General features: G+C 32.4%; 1 protein-coding gene across 1 annotated transcript in view; it reads left to right on the plus strand.

The window, feature by feature from the left end:
• The window catches only part of LOC143063022 (uncharacterized), a 39,273-nt gene extending 19,524 nt beyond the window's left edge, over positions 1–19,749 (plus strand). Inside the window, exons 16-27 of the mRNA XM_076234933.1 lie at positions 1,026–1,109; positions 1,610–1,780; positions 3,895–4,035; positions 5,228–5,368; positions 9,884–10,048; positions 10,722–10,886; positions 11,436–11,600; positions 12,766–12,930; positions 13,984–14,148; positions 14,912–15,076; positions 18,318–18,473; positions 19,578–19,749. Coding sequence (XP_076091048.1) covers positions 1,026–1,109; positions 1,610–1,780; positions 3,895–4,035; positions 5,228–5,368; positions 9,884–10,048; positions 10,722–10,886; positions 11,436–11,600; positions 12,766–12,930; positions 13,984–14,148; positions 14,912–15,076; positions 18,318–18,473; positions 19,578–19,705 — 1,811 coding nt within the window. The 3' untranslated portion in view covers positions 19,706–19,749. The remainder of the gene's footprint in view (positions 1–1,025; positions 1,110–1,609; positions 1,781–3,894; positions 4,036–5,227; positions 5,369–9,883; positions 10,049–10,721; positions 10,887–11,435; positions 11,601–12,765; positions 12,931–13,983; positions 14,149–14,911; positions 15,077–18,317; positions 18,474–19,577) is intronic.
• Positions 19,750–20,038: the final 289 nt, after the last annotated feature.

Raw genomic sequence — 20,038 nt, forward strand, 5'->3', positions numbered from 1 at the left:
AATTTTACTTGCTGTATAGGAACTATCATTAGATTTGCACTAATATGAATAACCCGACCGTGCTACACAGTATTTAATTTGTTTTCAGAGCACATGAGATCCCGCCATTTTCTTCTTTTTGTCTTGCCATGGCTTCGTCAGTTTATTTTCGACTTTTGTTTTTGGTATCGTCCGCCTTTTAAATAAATTTTATCAGTATTGTTCTGTTTATCTTTTTACAAATAGTCTATAGCGAGAACTCCTCTAGTTCATTACTTAAGGAATATAATATTTTTTTTTTATTCATATGATGAAGACATAATCTTTCAATCAGTTTAATTGAATTCTGGAGCTGGCATGTCAGTTAACTGCTAGCAGCTATATAGTCTGTTGTAATTTATGTATTATTGTCATTTTTTTAAATTTTCTTTTGTTACATCTTCTCACATCAGACTCGGACTTCTCTTGAACTGAATTTTAATGTGCTTATTATTATGCGTTTACTTTTCTTCTACATTGGCTAGAGGTATAGGGGGAGGGTTGAGATCTCATAAATATGTTTAATTCCGCAACACTTTTGCACTTTTGCGCTGGTCCCAGGCCAGGAGCTTTTGGCCTTTGTTCGTCTTGTATTATTTTTAATTTGGAGTTTAGAATGGCGTGTATTATCACTGAACTAGTATGTATATTTGTTTAGGGGCCAGCTGAAGGACGCCTCCGGGTGCGGGAATTTCGCGCTGCATTGAAGACCTATTGGTGACCTTCTGTTGTTGTCTGTTCTATGGTCGGGTTGTTATCTCTTTGAAACATTCCCCATTTCCATTCTCAATTTTATTATAGCTAAGAAACTGCATTTAGTCAGAAATAAAAACCACACAAATGATGTAATATATAGAACACTTTTGAATAGATGTAACATATTAAGTTAAGTAATATGAATCGTTTTGCCATACAAATGCGAGGGTTTTCCAAATACACCTTCCTTCAAGTCAGTTCACTTGAAATTATAGAGTTTAGTACATTTTCTGATGTTTAATACATTTTAGATAAAGGCACTGTAAAATCAGTGAAACTATTGATTCATGGATATAGTTGTGGAAATAAATGCAAATTACAACCAGCACAACAAGGTAAGAAATCTTTATTAACTTAGTTAATGTTAGCTGACATTTGGTTATGGTTTTGTTGTAAAGTTAATTAGAACCTGTGCAGATTGAGATAGAAGTTATTATATTAAGGTAGATCATAAGTATAGACTTTTTAAGACAGAATTTTCCAAAATGAAGATTTAACTATGCTTTTTTCAAAAATATAATAAAAAGTATGGGTCACCGTGCTATTTTTCAAGCAATGAGTCGTTGAAAATTGCCCAAATTGGGTTAGTTTGTTCATGAAAAACCACATATGTGATCATTAAAAAAATTCTATGAGGTAGAATTTTGATTTAATTGTGAGAAAATAGGTTCGATCATACTTTTTAAGAAAATAAAAAGAAAAAATGATGTCACCGAACTTGTTTTCTTGCTACAAGTAAAAATAAAAAAAATCCCTTTTAGTCTAGTATAATTTGTTTACTAAAAGAATTATCTCCCCTTAAAAGGTAAATTTTCAAGGATGTTTCTGTTTTAAGCTCTAGGAAATTGGAAAAAATGGTCCCGATGGTCAGAGTGTACAGTATCATGTGGAAATAAAACCAGAAGTAGACAATGTAAAGACAACAATAATCTAAAATATTGTTCTGGCAAAAATTTTGAGACAGTCCCATGCGACCAAAGTGAATGTCAACTTAAAAGAATATCTGGTAAGAACATTATGTACGTATTGGTCCATAATTAACACTGATTTTGGCCATTTTGAGGAATCTGTTTGGTCATATAACTCATCAACTGTTTCGGTTCTTTTATATTCTTGGCTTTCAAATATTAGGCTTTTGGCTTTCCTGATGATTGCAATTTTCTGAAACACCTGTCTTTTCTCAACCACTAACTATGTCGATTTCGATCGATTATTTGTATAGTTTTTTCCTTCCTATTTAGATCATTAAGACACCGGTAAACGCCTTGCGCCTTCATTTATCAACCAAATTGATGTATGACTTTTTAAAAGCGATGTGCTACTGTTGCTTTTGTTCATAAAATATGTTTATGATAAAAAGTGACAGCCACGTTAATAAAAAATATAATAATTAATTTATTTATACAATTAACCTTACGCTTTACAACAGGTTTGAAATATAAATACTAGTAAACTAATGTTTAAACTCCCTTAAGGAAAATTGACCTAACTTGGATTTGATTATTTGCTAACGTTATTTTTGGTCATATAGCTCTCCAATTGTTTCGGTTTTTATACATTCTCGGCTTTCAAATATTTGGCTACGTTGAGGGTTCAAGATGAAAGTAAAACCAGAAATTATAAAGAAACTGATATATGATGTTTCAACTCCCTCAGGCAAAATCTGCCTTATATAGATTTTGCTATTTTAAAAAAAATCGGTTACTTTTGGTCATTAAGCTCCTTGATTGTTTGCATTCTTGGCATTCAAATACTTTGCGTTAAAGTTGATGAAGGTTAATCAAAACCCAGTAGCCACTACTTCGGTACTGGCATGAAAATACGGATTTTTTGTGTTATTACAATTTGCTGTTACAAAATGATAGAAATTATTATAAATTAAGGAATGTATCTCCCTCATGCAAAGCTCTGATTCCTTTCACAGATTTGGCTATATTTTTTGGACCTTTTAGATTATAGCTCTTCATCTTTTATATAAGCTTTGGATTTCAAATTTTTTGGCCACGAGCATCACTGAAGAGACATGTATTGTCGAAATGCGCATCTGGTGCAAGAAAATTGGTACCGTTAATTTTATTAATCCAGCAAACGCTTCGGACGCATGCAGTTTATATTACTTAGTTATCAAAGGTACCAGGATAATAATGTAGTACGCCAGACGCGCGTTTCGTCTACATAAGATCCATCAGTGACGCTCAAATCAAAATATTTATAAAGCCAAACAAGTGGAAGAGCATTGATGATCCAAAATTCAAAAAAGATAAGAAAATCCTTAGTTTTTCGAAAAATGCAAAGTTTGGTAAGCAGGAAATTTATAAAAATTACCACATTATTGATATTCATGTCAACACCAAAATGTTTACTACTAGGCTGGGGTTCACTCAGGGGCGAGACGTCCACCAGCAGTGGCATCAACCCAGTGGTGTAAATAGTTATCAAAGGTACCAGGATTATAATTTAGTTACATCTTTTTATTTTTATTTTATACGCTTTTTCCTTGTTATGCATTTTTTTTAAACTATAAAAAGAAAATTATTTCAATAATTTTGTAAATATCAACCAAATTCAACAAAATTTAATTGACGCACGGTTGAGTGATATCTTGTGTTTATCCTCATATAGGAAAGTTTCCTTAAATGATATATAGATATAGTAATGCCCAGTGACCCCCCCTTTTTTTAACCTAGTTATATTATTAAACACTGTGCTTGTTGTATTCTTCTACTTGTCTTAATAAATATATTTAAGACAGACAGCTAGATACCATAAACATACTATGTATACACAAGCCAGAGTCTGAGCTTGATTTGCTATATGATATAAAAACAAAACTGACGAAAAAAAGTCATTTATTCAAAATCATAAAAAGTAAAAAATACATTTTGCAAATAAAACATTTGACATAAAAGTTCATAGTTAATATGAAATAATAATACATAATTAATACGAAATTACATCAACTAATATCATGTCAATTGCATAAATGACAAAGAATAGCAAAGGTGGGGAGAACAATCTTCCCCATAAATAAACATATATACATATCTACTTCAAAAAATAACATTAAGAATTTGAATTTGAATTTGAATTTGTGTTACATTAATGTTCTATTTTTTACAGAAGTTCAATCTGGCGAATGTCCATTGACCACTTTTTTGATAAGCAGGTGTGTAGAACAGTGTTCAAATGACAGCGATTGTTCTGTAAATCAAAAGTGTTGTTACAATGGATGTGGGCACTCATGTGAGATGTCAAAAGCAAGTAAGTATATATCAAATATCCAAACAACATGTTGCGAAACAAAATAAGGTACATTAGGTTTACTCTAAGTCACTTTTTTTTGTTGAAGCGTAGGTTTCTTCAAACTGATCTAATACATCTTTGGTGTCTTTATACATCTGACTATTATAAGGTAGATATTATGCTACATCCGGTTTACTAAAATGGCACTCCCGTCTTATATGACAGCTTTACTCACTATGCTTACACAAACATATGACTTTTATTAATTGTTGTCGGATTTTAGGGAGATAATAAAAAGTCAGAATTATAATTATGTACACCAGACGCGCGTTTTGTCTACATAAGACTCATCAGTGAGATCAGATCAAACCAGTTATAAAGCCAAACAAGTACAAGGACGAAGAGCATTGAGGATCCAAAATTCCAAAAAGTTATGCCAAATACGGCCAAGGTAATCTATTCCTGGGATAAAAAATCCTAAGTTTTACATAAAATTCAAAGTTTTATGAATTATATATAATTGTCAATTTCTGGTTTATATAATATATATTCAGGTGTCATATGATAGCAGCATTAACAATGATTTAAAAAATATTTGGTTTCTATATATAAAGGTATTTCATTAACCAGGGTCGAGTAAAAGGATTTTCTTAACTATGGTCAATTGCAAACCCGCATACACTGTTCAATATCATATACCAAACATCTAAGATATACCAATGATTACCAATGGGACAAACTCTCTGTTTTCAAAACCTAATCTGACTATAAATGAATGTGAGTCACAAACAAGACTTTTATCCATGCTTCTGACAGTTTACGAAGTACTTCAGCAGGTTCAGATATGCACTACGTATAGGTGATATCATTTGTGTGTAATATATGAAGAAAAAAACAATATGGTTATATTTGATTATCCGACTTTCATGTAGATTACCGTAATCTTTTAACAATTAAAAGGTTTGTATGGTTTAAGTTCCTTTGAACACAAACATCAATTATTGTGTCACTTTTTTTTTTGCATGTAACGACCAAATTCTTGCTGTTACATGATATTTGGAAATCGAAATAGTGCACATCATATAAAAGTTACGTACACTGATATTTTCTGAAATTTGACATTGAAGATTTCGATATTGTTCGAAAAATTGTTGACGCAAGGTTGAGTGGTATCATAAGTTACATTGATGTTGTATTATTTTTTTTACAGAAGTTCAATCTGGAGAATGTCCAGTGCCATCTCTTTTAATAAGTAGATGTGTAGAACAGTGTTCAACTGACAGTGATTGTTCTGTAAAACAAAAATGTTGTGATAATGGATGTGGGCACTCATGTGAGAATTCTACAACATGTAAGAACAAAGAAAAACATGAATTAGTAAAAGCTATCTCTCTCTTATTTCTTTCACTCAATAACCATCATATCTGTGTATGTGCATATTTCATACATCCTAGTAAAATTACGAATAAGGAAACAAGTTAAGATCTGACAACACCATGATCATTTCATCATTATTAACACATATGGACGACTTCAAAGTAGAATCTTTGACAAAAATTTCAACATTCCTAATGTTAAATTCCAGTTTCAGTAACATTCACTCTATTCAATCGTATGGCAATCGTGGGTTTCTTTGTCCTATATGATTTCCCATTTATTTGTTATGTAGTTCTGTCATATAATGTTGTCATTTAAATGGCATATCTAACATTACCATAAAAATCGTCTTCACATCTATAATTTTAAAGAAATATTCGTAAGTTTTGAGTGATTGTAGTTTTGTATCTGGTTGGTGTAGAAACAACAGGAGATACTTATCCTTTTTGGACTTATGCGACTTCACCACTCTGTGTTCGTTAACTTGATTATCTTGATTTGTGTTCTTTTTTTAATTAGTGTAGCCTAATCTTTACATTTATACCAACAACAAAAACCACTAGAATACATTAAGGACAATCAGCACCTAATTACAATTAACTATATCACAGGTTTCTAGATTAGATCCCCCTTTTCACTTGAACAATGGTGCAACAACATACTATTAGAACAAACTGGTAAAGACAATAAGAAGAGACATTTTTTAAGTACTTCGGTTATAATAAATAATGGGTATTATTAGCTTATCATAACTTTTACATTCTCAAAAACTGTTCTATAGTTCTGAACTTTATAAACAGCATTATAGTCGTAAACTCGGATGTTGTTTAAAATAGTCATTGGCCTATTATTGATCTCAATCAAAATGTCGAGGTTTACATAAACTATGCTGAACTTTTGTTGTCGATTAAAACTGTTCATAAGACCACATTAAATCGCTTTTTATAGTAATATATTCTATAAAAAAACAGCCACTTCTATTTAATTCTACAAGTACAATGTAATAAGCTATATACACGATTTTAAACTTTAGAATAGATAAAATAACTTCTTGTTCAAGACGATGACTTTCTAATTATTCATCCAGCAAAAAGTAATATACACTTTTTTTATACTATAGAAATAGATGTTCTGCTCAGTTATCAAAATCCCTAATAATCTAATATAACGTTTCGCCAAATTTGATCTTTCCACTGCTCGTTATCAGGGTATGCCGGCGTCAAACATTAGCGCATTGACCGGCGTGTACCAAACGTACAGACAAAATTTACAAAGTCGGTATACGTTAGTTGCACGCCACAGGAACGCTAAGCAATCGTTAAACGCGCGTTTCATAAGTTTGAAGTACATCGAAATGCAAAGTTATACGTTTGGTGAACGCTATAACTCCAGGAAATTTTTATGCAGCATAACAATTTTCATCCAGCTCAAGCGTTTGTCTACTTGTACGCTACACGCACGTCATAAATACGCTACAAGCGCGTTGAAAACATTAAAGATAAGTTGGAGACACGTTTAGAGCACGTTAACGTTGTATACGCTGCAAGATCGTTGAACTTTAACTAAAACGTATGCGTTTGTGTTTGAAACAAACACCCCATAATACAACGTGAAAGCACGTATTATCGTTCCAGCTACGACCGGGACACGTCTTAAATACGTTCTTTCGTAGCGTGCATTCCATCTACTGTACGGTAGACAAACGCCAGGCATACGCCAACATACATTACTTGAACGCCCGATAAACGTTAAGGTAAGCTTCTCGTACGCCCCATACAGGCTTAAAGCTCGTTGTGCACACGAAACAGATATGATTGACATGTTGAATGCATCCACAACTACTAGGTTATTGGCAGCGTGCATATTTTGTTACCACGCCCGCTATACGTCGGAGCTATACGCTGATGTGTGACGCCGGTATAATATATCTAAATGGTGAATAGATGATAGAACATTTCGTAATTGCAATCCACCTCCATTTTCACCACAAATGTGACCTACCGAATTACACTTTTTACCGGGTTTGTAATAACATGACAACACGACGGGTGCCAAATGTAGAACAGGATCTGCTTACCTTTCCGGAGCACCTGAGATCACCCCATGATTTTGTTGGGGTTCGTGTTGCTTAGTTTTTAGTTTTCTATGCTGTGTCTAGTGTACTATTATTTATCTGTTTGTCTTTTTATTTTATACCCATGGTGTTTTAAGTTTATTTTTGATCTATGAGTTTCACTGTCCCTCTAGTATCTTTCACCCCTCTTTTCTCAAGATAGATTTTCTATTATGTTGGAATTCTGCTTAGATATCACATGTTCAATTATATGTATTTAACACTGTTACAAAACGCATAACTAAACGACAAATTATGTTTTTAACTTGCATATGATGATGACCATTTTGAGATATTTTACATGGTTGAAATGCATAACTATAATCTGAGAGTTTATGATGCAAAACCAAATATTTTTTTGTGTCAAATTTACCATGCTGTCAAATTTGTAAATTTTTTATTTTTCGCAGTTTTAAGAACAAAATGCATAACATTGCAACTTTTTTAGCTCACCTGGCCCAAAGGGCCAAGTGAGCTTTTCTCATCACTTGGCGTCCGTCGTCCGTTGTCGTCCGTCGTCGTCGTCATCCGTCGTCGTTAGCTTTTACAAAAATTTTATCCTCTGAAACTACTGGGCCAAATTGAACCAAACTTGGCCAATCATCATTGGGGTATCTAGTTTGAAAAATGTGTGGCATGACCCGGTCAACCAACCAAGATGGCCGCCACGGCTAAAAATAGAACATAGTGGTAAAATGCAGTTTTGGCTTATAACTCAAAAACCAAAGCATTTAGAGGAAATCTGACAGGGGGTAAAAATGTTTATCAGGTCAAGATCTATCTGCCCTGAAATTTTCAGATGAATCGGTCAATCCGTTGTTGGATTGTTGCCCCTGAATTAGTAATTTTGAGGAAATTTTGCTGTTTTTGGTTATTATCTTGAATATTATTATAGATAGAGATACACTGTAAACAGCAATAATGTTCAGTAAAGTTAGATTAACAAATAAGTTAACATGACCGAAATGGTCAGTTGACTCCTTTAGGAGCTATTGCCCTTTATAGTCAATTTTTAACCATTTTTCGTAAATCTTAGTAATCTTTTACAAAAATCTTCTCCTCTGAAACTACTGGGCCAAATTAATTCAAACTTGGCCACAATCATCATTGGGGTATCTAGTTTACAAAATGTGTGGCGTGACCCGGTCAACCAACCAAGATGACCGCCAAGGCTAAACATAGAACATAGGGGTAAAATGCAGTTTATGGCTTATAACTCAAAACCCAAAACATTTAGAGGAAATCTGATATGGGGTAAAATGTTTATCAGGTCAAGATCTATCTGCCCTAAAATTTTCAGATGAATTCGTCAACCCGTTGTTGGGTTGCTGCCCCTGAATTGGTAATTTTGAGGAAATTTTGCTGTTTTTGGATATTATCTTGAATATTATTATAGATAGAGATAAACTGTGAACAGCAATAATGTTCATCAAAGTAAGATTTACAAATAAGTCAACATTACCGAAATGGTCAGTTGACCCCTTTAGGAGTTATTTCCCTTTATAGTCAATTTTTAACCATTTTTCGTAAATCTTAGTTATCTTTTACAAAATTTCTCCTCTGAAACTAATTGGCCAAATTAATTCAAACTTGGCCACAATCATCTTTGGGGTATCTTGTTTGAAAAATGTGTCCGATGACCTGGCCATCCAACCAAGATGGCCACCACGGCTAAAAAAAGAACAGGGGTAAAATGTAGATTTTGGCTTATAACTCTGAAACCAAATCATTTAGAGCAAATCTGACAAAAGAGTTAAATTGTTAATCAAGTCAATATATATCTGCCCTGAAATATTCAAATGAATTGAACAACCGGTTGTTGGGTTGCTGTCCTCCAATTGGTAATTTTTAAAGAAATTTTGCCGTTTTTGGTTATTATCTTGAATATTATTATAGATAGTGATAAACTGTAAACAGCGATAATGTTCAGCAAAGTAGGATCTACAAATAAGTCAACATGACCTAAATGGTCAATTGACCCCTTAAGGAGTTATTGCCCTTTATAGTTAATTTTTAACAATTTTCATTAATTTGGTAAATTTATGTAAATTTTTACCAAATATTTTTCTCTGTTACTAATGGGCAAAGTTCATTATAGATATAATTGTAAGAAGCAAGAACGTTCAGTAAAGTAAGAACTTCAAACACATCACCATCACCAAAATACAATTTTGTCATGAATCCACATTTGTGTCCTTTGTTTAATATGCAGCATGATAGACCAAGGTGAGCGACACAAGCTCTTTAGAGCCTCTAGTTGGTCATTTATGTCATGTGACATTTTCATGAAATAATTTGTGGAGTATTTCTTCAAATAGAATTATTGGTCTCCTAAAACAATACCAGTAAATGAAAAAACTATTATTATCATTACAGTGGATGGTTATTGGACAGCATGGAAAAGTTGGTCTGAATGTTCTGCCACCTGTGGATATGGAAATCGTAACCGTTCCAGAACTTGTATTGAACCACTTTATGAAGGTGCTCCATGTCCTGGGCCAGACTCTGAAATTGAAGCTTGTAACTCTTTCTCCTGTCCAAGTAAGTAACATTTATTTCATTTTGTATACATGTATCTTCTTTGTTCAAAGAGGACAGAATAAAAAGGGGAAAAGGGGTAAAAAAAATAGGCTTAAGGAAACAGAACATCATAGTAAATAAAGATAGTCAATAACACACTACAAAGGAAATAAAGATTGAGTTACATGAACTCAACTAAAATAGATAATGAACTCAAGGGCGGTTACAGGGTAAGCTGTTCCTCACATACATCAGTTATACTTTCCTATTTGGCCACCCTTATGACCTGAATATGCCTTTTAAAAGGGTATTTAAGGTCAGGTTACAGTAAATGGGCTGTGTCACACATTTTTAAGAAGTTTTGCTTGTTTAACTATAACTACAAAATCAAAAAAATAATGCATTTATCTCTTTTATTGATGAAATATAACTGATTGAATTTTTTCAAAATAGATGAGTAAACATTTGTGTAGAAAGCACATAAAATTAGCAAAACAGTACTAGTTCTTACCAAATGAAGTAGGCCGGTATAAGCACTGAAATATGCGTATACTGTAACTTACAGCTTATTTTTATGATGAAAATTAAACAATGTATTATAAATCTAAGTCTGCTACCAATAATTATGCACTCTTTAGAATGTCGTACATTTTTTGTTTTTGTACCTTTTTACATGAATATTTTTGTAATACAGTTGATGGATCATGGAAACTTTGGGAGACCTGGGGTGATTGTAGCACGACATGTGGGGGTGGGGGTCGTAACAGAACAAGAGAATGCAATGAAGCAATGCATGGAGGTGGTGATTGTATTGGTGTTTCCACGGAAACAGACAGTTGTAACACCCATAATTGTCCAGGTAACATTTTTTATGAAACCCAGATTCCTAGTGTTGCACATGCTTTTTCCCTTCCTATCCCATTTTAATTGCTTATTTTGCATAATCAGAAAATAAACAGTCACACTTGACGCAAAAATAATATGACTGAAGTTGAAAGATTTGTATCCTTTCAAAAATTATCTTAAATCAAGTTTTTTAAGGTTTGTCACAAATATTTCTGCATTTAGGTTTATCTTTGGTAGAACTCAATTAGCTATTGATAGAATATGAATTTAGTTGACCAATTGAAAGATCATATGGAGGGGGTTATGGCAAATTTTCTAGTAAAATACTTAGATAACATCTACTTGTCAAGTTTGGCTGTCCAAGCCATTAACTTGAAACTTATATTTTTATTTATTTTAAACCAATTTAAATGCTGGTATGCTAAAATTGCTTTAATATTAAAGAAAAACCTGCAGTTTCTTTGGTAAGAAATTAACCAGCAATTTAATTGGTAATTGGATCACACAAAATAATGTATACATTAACATTAACATGCATAGCAACTATAAATTTTGGCTTCAGTTGACGGTATGTGGTTAGAATGGGCAGTGTGGAGCCATTGTTCGTTATCCTGTGCAATTGGTTTGCAGTCCAGGAACAGAACTTGTCTTGGACCTTTCTATGACGGTCACAGCTGTACAGGAGATATATCTGAAGTACAAGACTGTAAGTTAGTAGAATGTCCTGGTAAGTCTTATTTTAAAAATGTATTTACTATCAATTATCTCCCTTTACAGAATTACCAGAAAATAAGTCCTGATTATAGCCAATCATCTCCCTTACAGAATTACCAGAAAATAAGTCCTGATTATAGCCAATTATCTCCCTTTACAGGATTAAAGCCAGTTATCTCCCTTTACTGAATAACCATAAAATAAGTCCTGATTATAGCCAGTTATCACCCTTTACAGAATTACAAGAAAATAAGTCCTGATTATAGCCAGTAATTACAAGAAAATAAGTCCTGATTATAGCCAGTAATTACAAGAAAATAAGTCCTGATTATAGCCAGTTATCTCCCTTTACAGAATAACCAGAAAATAAGTCCTGATTATAGCCAGTTATCTCCCTTTACAGAACTACCAGAAAATAAGTCCTGATTATAGCTAGTTATCTCCCTTTACAAAATTACCAGAAAATAAGTCCTGATTATAGCCAGTTATCTCCCTTTACAGAATAACCAGAAAATAAGTCCTGATTATAGCCAGTTATCTCCCTTTACAGAATTGCCAGAAAATAAGTCCTGATTAAAGCCAGTTATCTCCCTTTACTGAATTACCAGAAAATAAGTCCTGAGTATAGCCAGTTATCTCCCTTTGCGGAATTACTAGAAAATAAGTCCTGATTATAGCCAGTTATCTCTCTTACAGAATTACCAGAAAATAAGTCCTGATTATAGCCCGTTATCTCCCTTTACAGAATTACCAGAAAATAAGTCCTGTTTGTAGCCAATTATCTCCCTTTACTGAATTACCTGAAAATGACCCTTTTTTTATCAGGTTGAAGATTGTATTCTCTTGAATAATCAAAATGACTTATGTCAAGACGAATCATTAAAAACATCATTAAAACTATTGATCCTTATTATTATCCTTACAACTTGCAGTTATGTGTACTGAAAAGTATGCATTAAAATTGCCTTGAAATTTTTAATTTTTGCTTACTTAATCACACCTATAATAAATAAACCTTATAAACTATGTTTTCAAATTTTATTAACTCTTGATAACTTTGAAGTTTCAAGTTTGCATGTTAAGTCTGAGCAAATTTTATGAAAATATTTGTGTTTCTATGAGAGTCTCACAAGATTATAAGTCTAATCAAACATTTTTGAAATATGACATGTTTTTAGTTGATGGTGTGTGGCAGCCCTGGTCTCTGTGGGATAGCTGTAATATAACATGTGGTCGAGGAGGGCAGAATAGATATAGGACTTGTATACAACCTCAGTTTGGAGGTGCACCTTGCAACGGATCAGAGATCGATTACAAAGATTGTAATACACACCACTGCCCTGGTAATGCTTCTTATACCGAAACATATATTGCTAGAGATATCATAGATGGTCAACATTTTATATCATTTCACTCAAGGGGTCAAACATTGTTTTATTATATCTTTCCCCCTGTTTAAGCAGCTGAAGAACGATAAACAAATAAACAAGTACATTTGTACATACATTTAATGCACCAATTATATTAGAATTAGCAAATATTTTATTTTTTTAACATTTCTTATTGGGTTGCAGAGTGGTTCAATTTTGTAATATTATAAACACTCATTGACAAACATATATATATATATATATATATATTTCTCTAATTCTTCGTCAATTTATCCCTTTCTGCACCCATTGTATAAAAAAATATAATCAACGTGTGGTTCGTTTGATCTCAGTTCTTCATTGGTTAAAATCCGATTATGACGTCGAATTTTTTAGTTTTCTTCTGAATTTCCTATTGTGACGGCATGAAAAAAGGCGACCATGCCTGATGACGTCGCATAGAATAAACACTTCTTTTTGCAGATCAGTCTCAAAAAAGGAATAAGTTTGCCCGTGTATTGTTTGAAAATCATTAGAGAAACAGATTCCACCACCAAATCTCGTGTAATACGATATTTATCCACTCTTGACAGTTAAATTTGAAAATTTAACTGTCTCGAGTGGATAAATATCGTATCACACTCGATGCAGTGGTAGAATCTATATATATATATATACCAAAATCACAAGGCTAAATAGCAGTTCAAACATATATAGAAAAGATAATTTATTTTAGATATTAATATCAAACAAAATTACAAATTACTGTAAAGTGGTATTTTTTTTTAGGGATTCTGAATTTTCAGATAATAACCTAACCTGTTTAGAGGTTTAAATTTTGTGATTTTTTTTTTGCCTTATTTTGTTCTTCTTTAAGACTTATTCACACAAGAGAATATTTCAACAAAGTAACTTGGCCAAGAAATTAGCAATGCATGTATTAATAAACAATTAACGCTGTTAACCTTTTGTTCGCATAAGTTTAGTTGCAAAAAATATATTATATTTTTTTTTCTAATTTTGAAGTTGATGGTCAATGGAATCTTTGGACTGACTGGTCAGATTGTACATTAACTTGTGGGTCTGGTACACAGATGAGGAACCGTACCTGTGTAAATCCTAAGTTTGGAGGATCTTCTTGTATGGGGGATAGCACAGATGAACAATCTTGTAACAAACACCATTGCCCAGGTAAGTGGACCTGAGATTAGATGATAGATCTAAAGTAAGGGTTACATTAGAGTTCAAATGAGGGTATGAAGTTCTAACGAAACAGTGTAGTTCCATTGTTGCTTCATTTGGTTGTAATTCAGCCGTGCTATTTCAGTTACCCAAATGACACTTTATAAACAGTGCCTAAATATGATTAATATTTTTCTATCGCAGGGGAATAATATTTTGTGTTACTGTATATTGTATATCATGCTTAACATTCTACCTTTATATTATATTTATGCTATGCCACTGAGAATGTTGTTCAATCACCATTAATGAGAATATTTTGTGGCACTCATCTTTTGTAAATAACTAGAAAAAAGAAGATGTGGTAAGATTGCCAATGAGACAACTCTCCACTAGAGACCATAAGACAAAGAAATTAACAACTATAGGTCACTGTACAAAGTTCAAAAATGAGTTAAACCCATTCTGACCTCTTCTCTTGATTTAATAGTTTTTATTTCAATTTGGGGGCTCAAATAAGTACATAAAAACTTATGTGAAATTTTTATTTTTCTACTATTTCTGTTGGATGACAATACTGTAATGTATTATGCAAAAAAAAATGTGATTGCAGTTTCAAAAAAAAATCCTGCTTGTTCCTTATTCATATATTAGGAAAATTATGATTAAGTCAATATTATGCCAACATACCATTGAAAAATGCAACCTTGAATGCCTCTTATTCGAGTTTATACTTTTTTTCAAAATTAACAATCTAAGATATTTGTTACAGTGGATGGATTTTGGCTAGAATGGTCAGAGTGGGATGAATGTTCTGCCTCTTGTGGTGATGGTGAACAGACAAGGAACAGAGCCTGCATGGAGCCCCTGTATGGTGGTAAACCATGTGATGGAAACATAGATGAAACAAAACACTGTAACATTAAAAGCTGTGCAAGTAAGGAAGAAATAATCCTATCGTATACTATGGATTCATTTATTTTCATGGGTATCAATTTTCGTGGATTCAGTAATTTTTGGGGGTTTCACCAAATTCTACATACAAGCCTATATAAATGTTTACTTTGTTTGAACATTTGAATCTGTGATTCGCCTGTAACCACAAAATTAACGTAAATTGGTATCCCATGAAAAATAATGAATTTACAGTTGTCATTTTGTTTAAACATCCTGTTATATGTATATTGGAAATCTGAATAGTATTTGTTGTATCAATTTATATCATGTATTTTTCAAAGAATCTAACTATTTATAGACTTATATAACAATAAGTAATACAAGCTTTATAATCACATTTTATACAGGTATTTATCATAGTTTTCTATGTTTAGCTTGAACCTACCTGCTTTTCTGCTTAGTGTTAATGTTTTGTACATCACAAAGTGAAAATTCCTTGAAAATTGAAACTTGAAAAACCTTCTTGTGTTCCTTTCAATTAACCTTTGTCTATCATTCCTCCTATCGGGACCCATCCATGTATTAATTTGAGTGACACACTCACAATAAAAAATACTTGTAAGTCTTTAACATTTCAGTATAACCTATGATTGTTTTTAGTCGTAAATTTTTTTGTGATAAAAAGACAGGGGTGCATTTTATATCTATTGTTGAACCTAAAGGTTTACTACTTGACCAGTTTCAAGAAAATTGTGATAAGGTCAGAAAAATTATACAGTAATAAAGTCTAAATCTGTCTTTTTTCATTTATTATTTGTTTCCCCAGTTATTTCTCATCACTTGGCGTACGGCGTCTGTTGTCTGGCGTCCGTCGTCCGTAAACTTTTACAAAAAAATCTTCTCCTCTGAAACTACTGGGCCAAATTTAACCAAACTTGGCCAGTCTCCTCTGAAACTACTGGGCCAGATTTAACCAAACTTGGCCACAATCATACTTGGGGTATCTAGTTTAAAAAAAATGTGTCCGATGACCTGGCCATCCAACGAAGATGGCCGCCATGGCTAAAAATAAAACACAGGGGTAAAATGTATATTTTGGCTTATATCTTTGAAACCAAAGCATTTAGAGCAAATCTGATTAGGTAAAATTGTTGATTAGGTCAAGATCTATCTGCCTTAAAATTTTCAGACGAATCGGACAACCTGTTGTTGGGTTGCTGCACCTGAATTGGTAATTTTAAGTAAATTTTGCAGCTTTTGGTTATTATCTTGAATACTATTATAGATAGAGATAAACTGTAAACAGCAATAATGTTCAGCAAAGTAAGACCTACAAATAAGTCAAACATGACCAAAATTGTCAGTCAACCCCTTAAGGAGTTATTGTCCTTTATAGTCAATTTTTAACAACTTTTCGTGATTTTTTGTAAGTTGTACAACAATCTTTTTCTCTGAAACTACTGAGCCAAATTTAACTAAACTTGGCCACAATCATCATTGTGGTATATAGTTTAAAAAATGTGTCTGATGACACCGCCTACCAAACAAAATGGCCGACATGGCTAAAATTAGAACATTGTGGTAAAATGCAGTTTTTGCTTTATATCTTTAAAACTAAGATATTTAGGGCAAATCTTTCAAGATTTAAATGTCCATCAGAATAAGATCTATCCCCTCACAAATTTTCAGATGAATCCGACAACCATTGACAACCTGTTGTTGGGTTGCTGCCCTAAATTTGGTAATTTTAAAGAAATTTTGCAGTTTTTGATTATTATCGTGAATACCATTATAGATAGAGATAAACTGTAAAGAGCAATAATGTTAAGCAAAGTAAGATCTACAAATAAGTCAATATGACCAAAATTGTCAGAGAACCCCTTAAGGAGTTAATGCCCATTATAGTCAATATTGAACAACTTTTTGTCATTTTTGTAACTTGTACAAAAATTTTCTTTTCTAAAACTATGGGCCAAATTTAACCAAACTTGGCCACAATTATTACTAGGGTATCTAATTAAAAAAAAGTGTCTAATGACCCCGCCTACCAACCAAGTTGGCCGACATCAGTAAATACAGTAACAGGTGAGCGACACAGGCTCTTGAGAGCCTCTAGTTGTTATAAATGATTGAAAAAATACATATCTAAGAAATTTGAAAAGACAAAAAATGATATGGAATGTATATGATTCTCGTAAAATCATTTTTTGAACCCCTCATCCATTTTCTCAAAATTTTGGCTAAAAAGACTGATTTCATTGGTTGTAAAATTAGAAAAATGGATTGCTCAAAAACTATTCATTGTAACAACACAAATATTTCACAGAGTCATGTTTGATTATAATATTTTCAAAATTCATTGATATTTTCCACTAGTATCACATGTTTGAAAATAATTCCATCTAGGGTTTGTGTTGCTCAGTCTTAATTTTTATATGACCAAATGATGACATGCTTTGTTATAATGATATTTATTTTTGGAAAATGATATATTACAATTTTTCTAGTAGAAATAAATAAATCAGGGTTATTATAAAAGAAAATATTATCTGATTGATTGTTAAAATTTTATAAGAATATTTTTTTTCACTCGTCGCTCAGGTTTAGCAATCACTGCTAGTTATTTAGGTGTAATACCAAAATTTGTTTTCCCCTATTAGTCTTTTTGAAATTTGCACTTTTCAAAACAAATGTGCAGAATTTATCTTTGTTTCAACTCTTGGTTTCGTATAATTTTCGAAGTGATGAATTGCGACACTTAAAACTCGTGGTAGTGCAATAACTTCTTTGTAAACATCAACCCTGTATCATTGAAATCATGATAGGAAATGAAACCCGTAACATATATAATCTGGAAGAATGGTGAAAAATAGACATGAAATTTTTTTAATGGTGAAGCTAAAGTCTTCTTTATTTTAAATTTATGTTCTCAACCGACTCACATTATCAATTTATAGGAGTAAATTAGAATATAAGGCAGACTCAACCTCTCAGTTTCATCCTTGACTTAAAGTTTGATGAAAGAAACGAGTCAAACATGGTCACCAAATAATATAGTGACAGGACATGATCTATATCGTGTAGTTTGAAATTAAAGAGAAACATGCATGATATATTTATTTATATCTTTCTAAGAAGCTCCTGTGTGAAGGTATCTTTATATTAAGAGAGATTCATGCGCAAGATTTTTTGTGTTTATTATCATTAAAACCTATTACATTGCAAAGCATATGGTGATGAAGGAAGTATAATGATTATAATAATATAAATTCTATTTGTAGAGGTTACAATCTGGAGTGTATGGTCACAATGGTCAAATTGCAATACGACTATGTCTTGTGGTCATGGATCCAAAATCCGTGAAAGAACATGTGCTGGTACTTGTATTGGTGATAATCGTGAAGAAAAGCACTGTTTCATTAGGTGTCCAGACCACAGTAAGTGTTCACAGAATAATTTATTTTACGCATCTATCAATGACGCATTTTAATCAGTATTCATCTTCCATGTTCAAGTATTGAAAGATAAAGATATATGAAGATGTGATATGAGTTCCAATGAGAACACTCTCCATCCAAGCAACAATTCATAAAAGTAAATCATTATACGTCAAGGTACGACCTTCAACACGGATCCTTGGCTCACACCGAACAGCAAGCTATAAAGGGCCTCAAAAATTAATAGTGTAAATAATTATCAAGGTACCAGGATTATAATTTAGTTAGCCAGTAAAACCAGTAAAACCATTCAAACGGGAAAACCAACGGTCTAATCTATATAAAAACGAGAAATGAGAAACACCTATATTCAAAACGTATCAAATTGACGTTAACGTTTCTGTCAGAGATTTTTTTTTTGGAATATGTACAAGTAGTAGTCAAAGAAGAACACTTGCATATTAATGTACACCAAATGAAGGTCGAAACTCATTTTTCTGGCATTATATACATTCATAACTAATAATCCAAATATGTTAGAAATCGAATAGATGTTATTTCCCTTAGCATGCATAATTAACTGTTAGTTATGAAATAATAAAGCATAGAACCGTGAACTTAAAAGATTTAAAGAGATAATGTAGCATGAACGTTCTAAAGTTATTTTGAACCATGAATAGTATGCAGGATTAAGATATTTGAATAAACTCATCATACATAATATGCTTGAATTTTTGTATTTGCGATGGACGCTCGTTCCGTCTGCAAAAGTAAGACTCATCAGTGACGGTCGAATAAAAATAATAACGCTTAATAAAGTAGGAAGTTGAAGAGCATTTAAAACTAACACTTCCTACAAGTTTTGCCAAATATAGCTAAGGTAATCTATACCTGAGGTAGAAGATGCAGCACTTTTTATATAAAATGATACAATTTCTACGTAAAGTAATGTGAAAGCGGATATTTTATGATATCGAATAACTGAGATTGTCGCTCTAATGTCCTTAGACACTTTGTACAGTAACAAAGAAGAAGTAAAAAGCCATTCACACAATAATTTCAAAATTAAATGAATTATTACATATCTTATCATTTATGTTTCAGTTTGCATTGATACGTACAAAGGTTGCAGTGTTTACTTAAAAATGCTGAAATGCTATGATAGAGACTATGCTTACGATTATTGTCGAAAATCATGTGGACTTTGCCAAAAAAATATATATAACATATAATTTATCAATAAATATTGGTTTTGTTATCAGTAAACTACAAGCAATCTGAATATTATTTGTGAATGCGTGTGCACTTTCATGGATCTACAAATTTCGATTCCTGTATCTTGCCATTGCACAAAGTTATGCTTTTGTCTGACTCTCTATGATTTGTTTTGCACTAAATCCATGAAATGTTAGTATGTACTGCTGATAATTCGGTCTTAGATGCATGATTTGTTTTTATTCGTTGTTATTGGCTTTGAAATAGCTGTCAGTAACTTCGAGTACTCTAATATATGTGTCATTTTGATGTTGGGATATACTAGTACCCGGCTACGTTTACTCTTTTTT

The sequence above is a fragment of the Mytilus galloprovincialis genome, chromosome 2, assembly GCF_965363235.1.
Source record: "Mytilus galloprovincialis chromosome 2, xbMytGall1.hap1.1, whole genome shotgun sequence".
Lineage (NCBI taxonomy): Eukaryota > Metazoa > Mollusca > Bivalvia > Mytilida > Mytilidae > Mytilus > Mytilus galloprovincialis.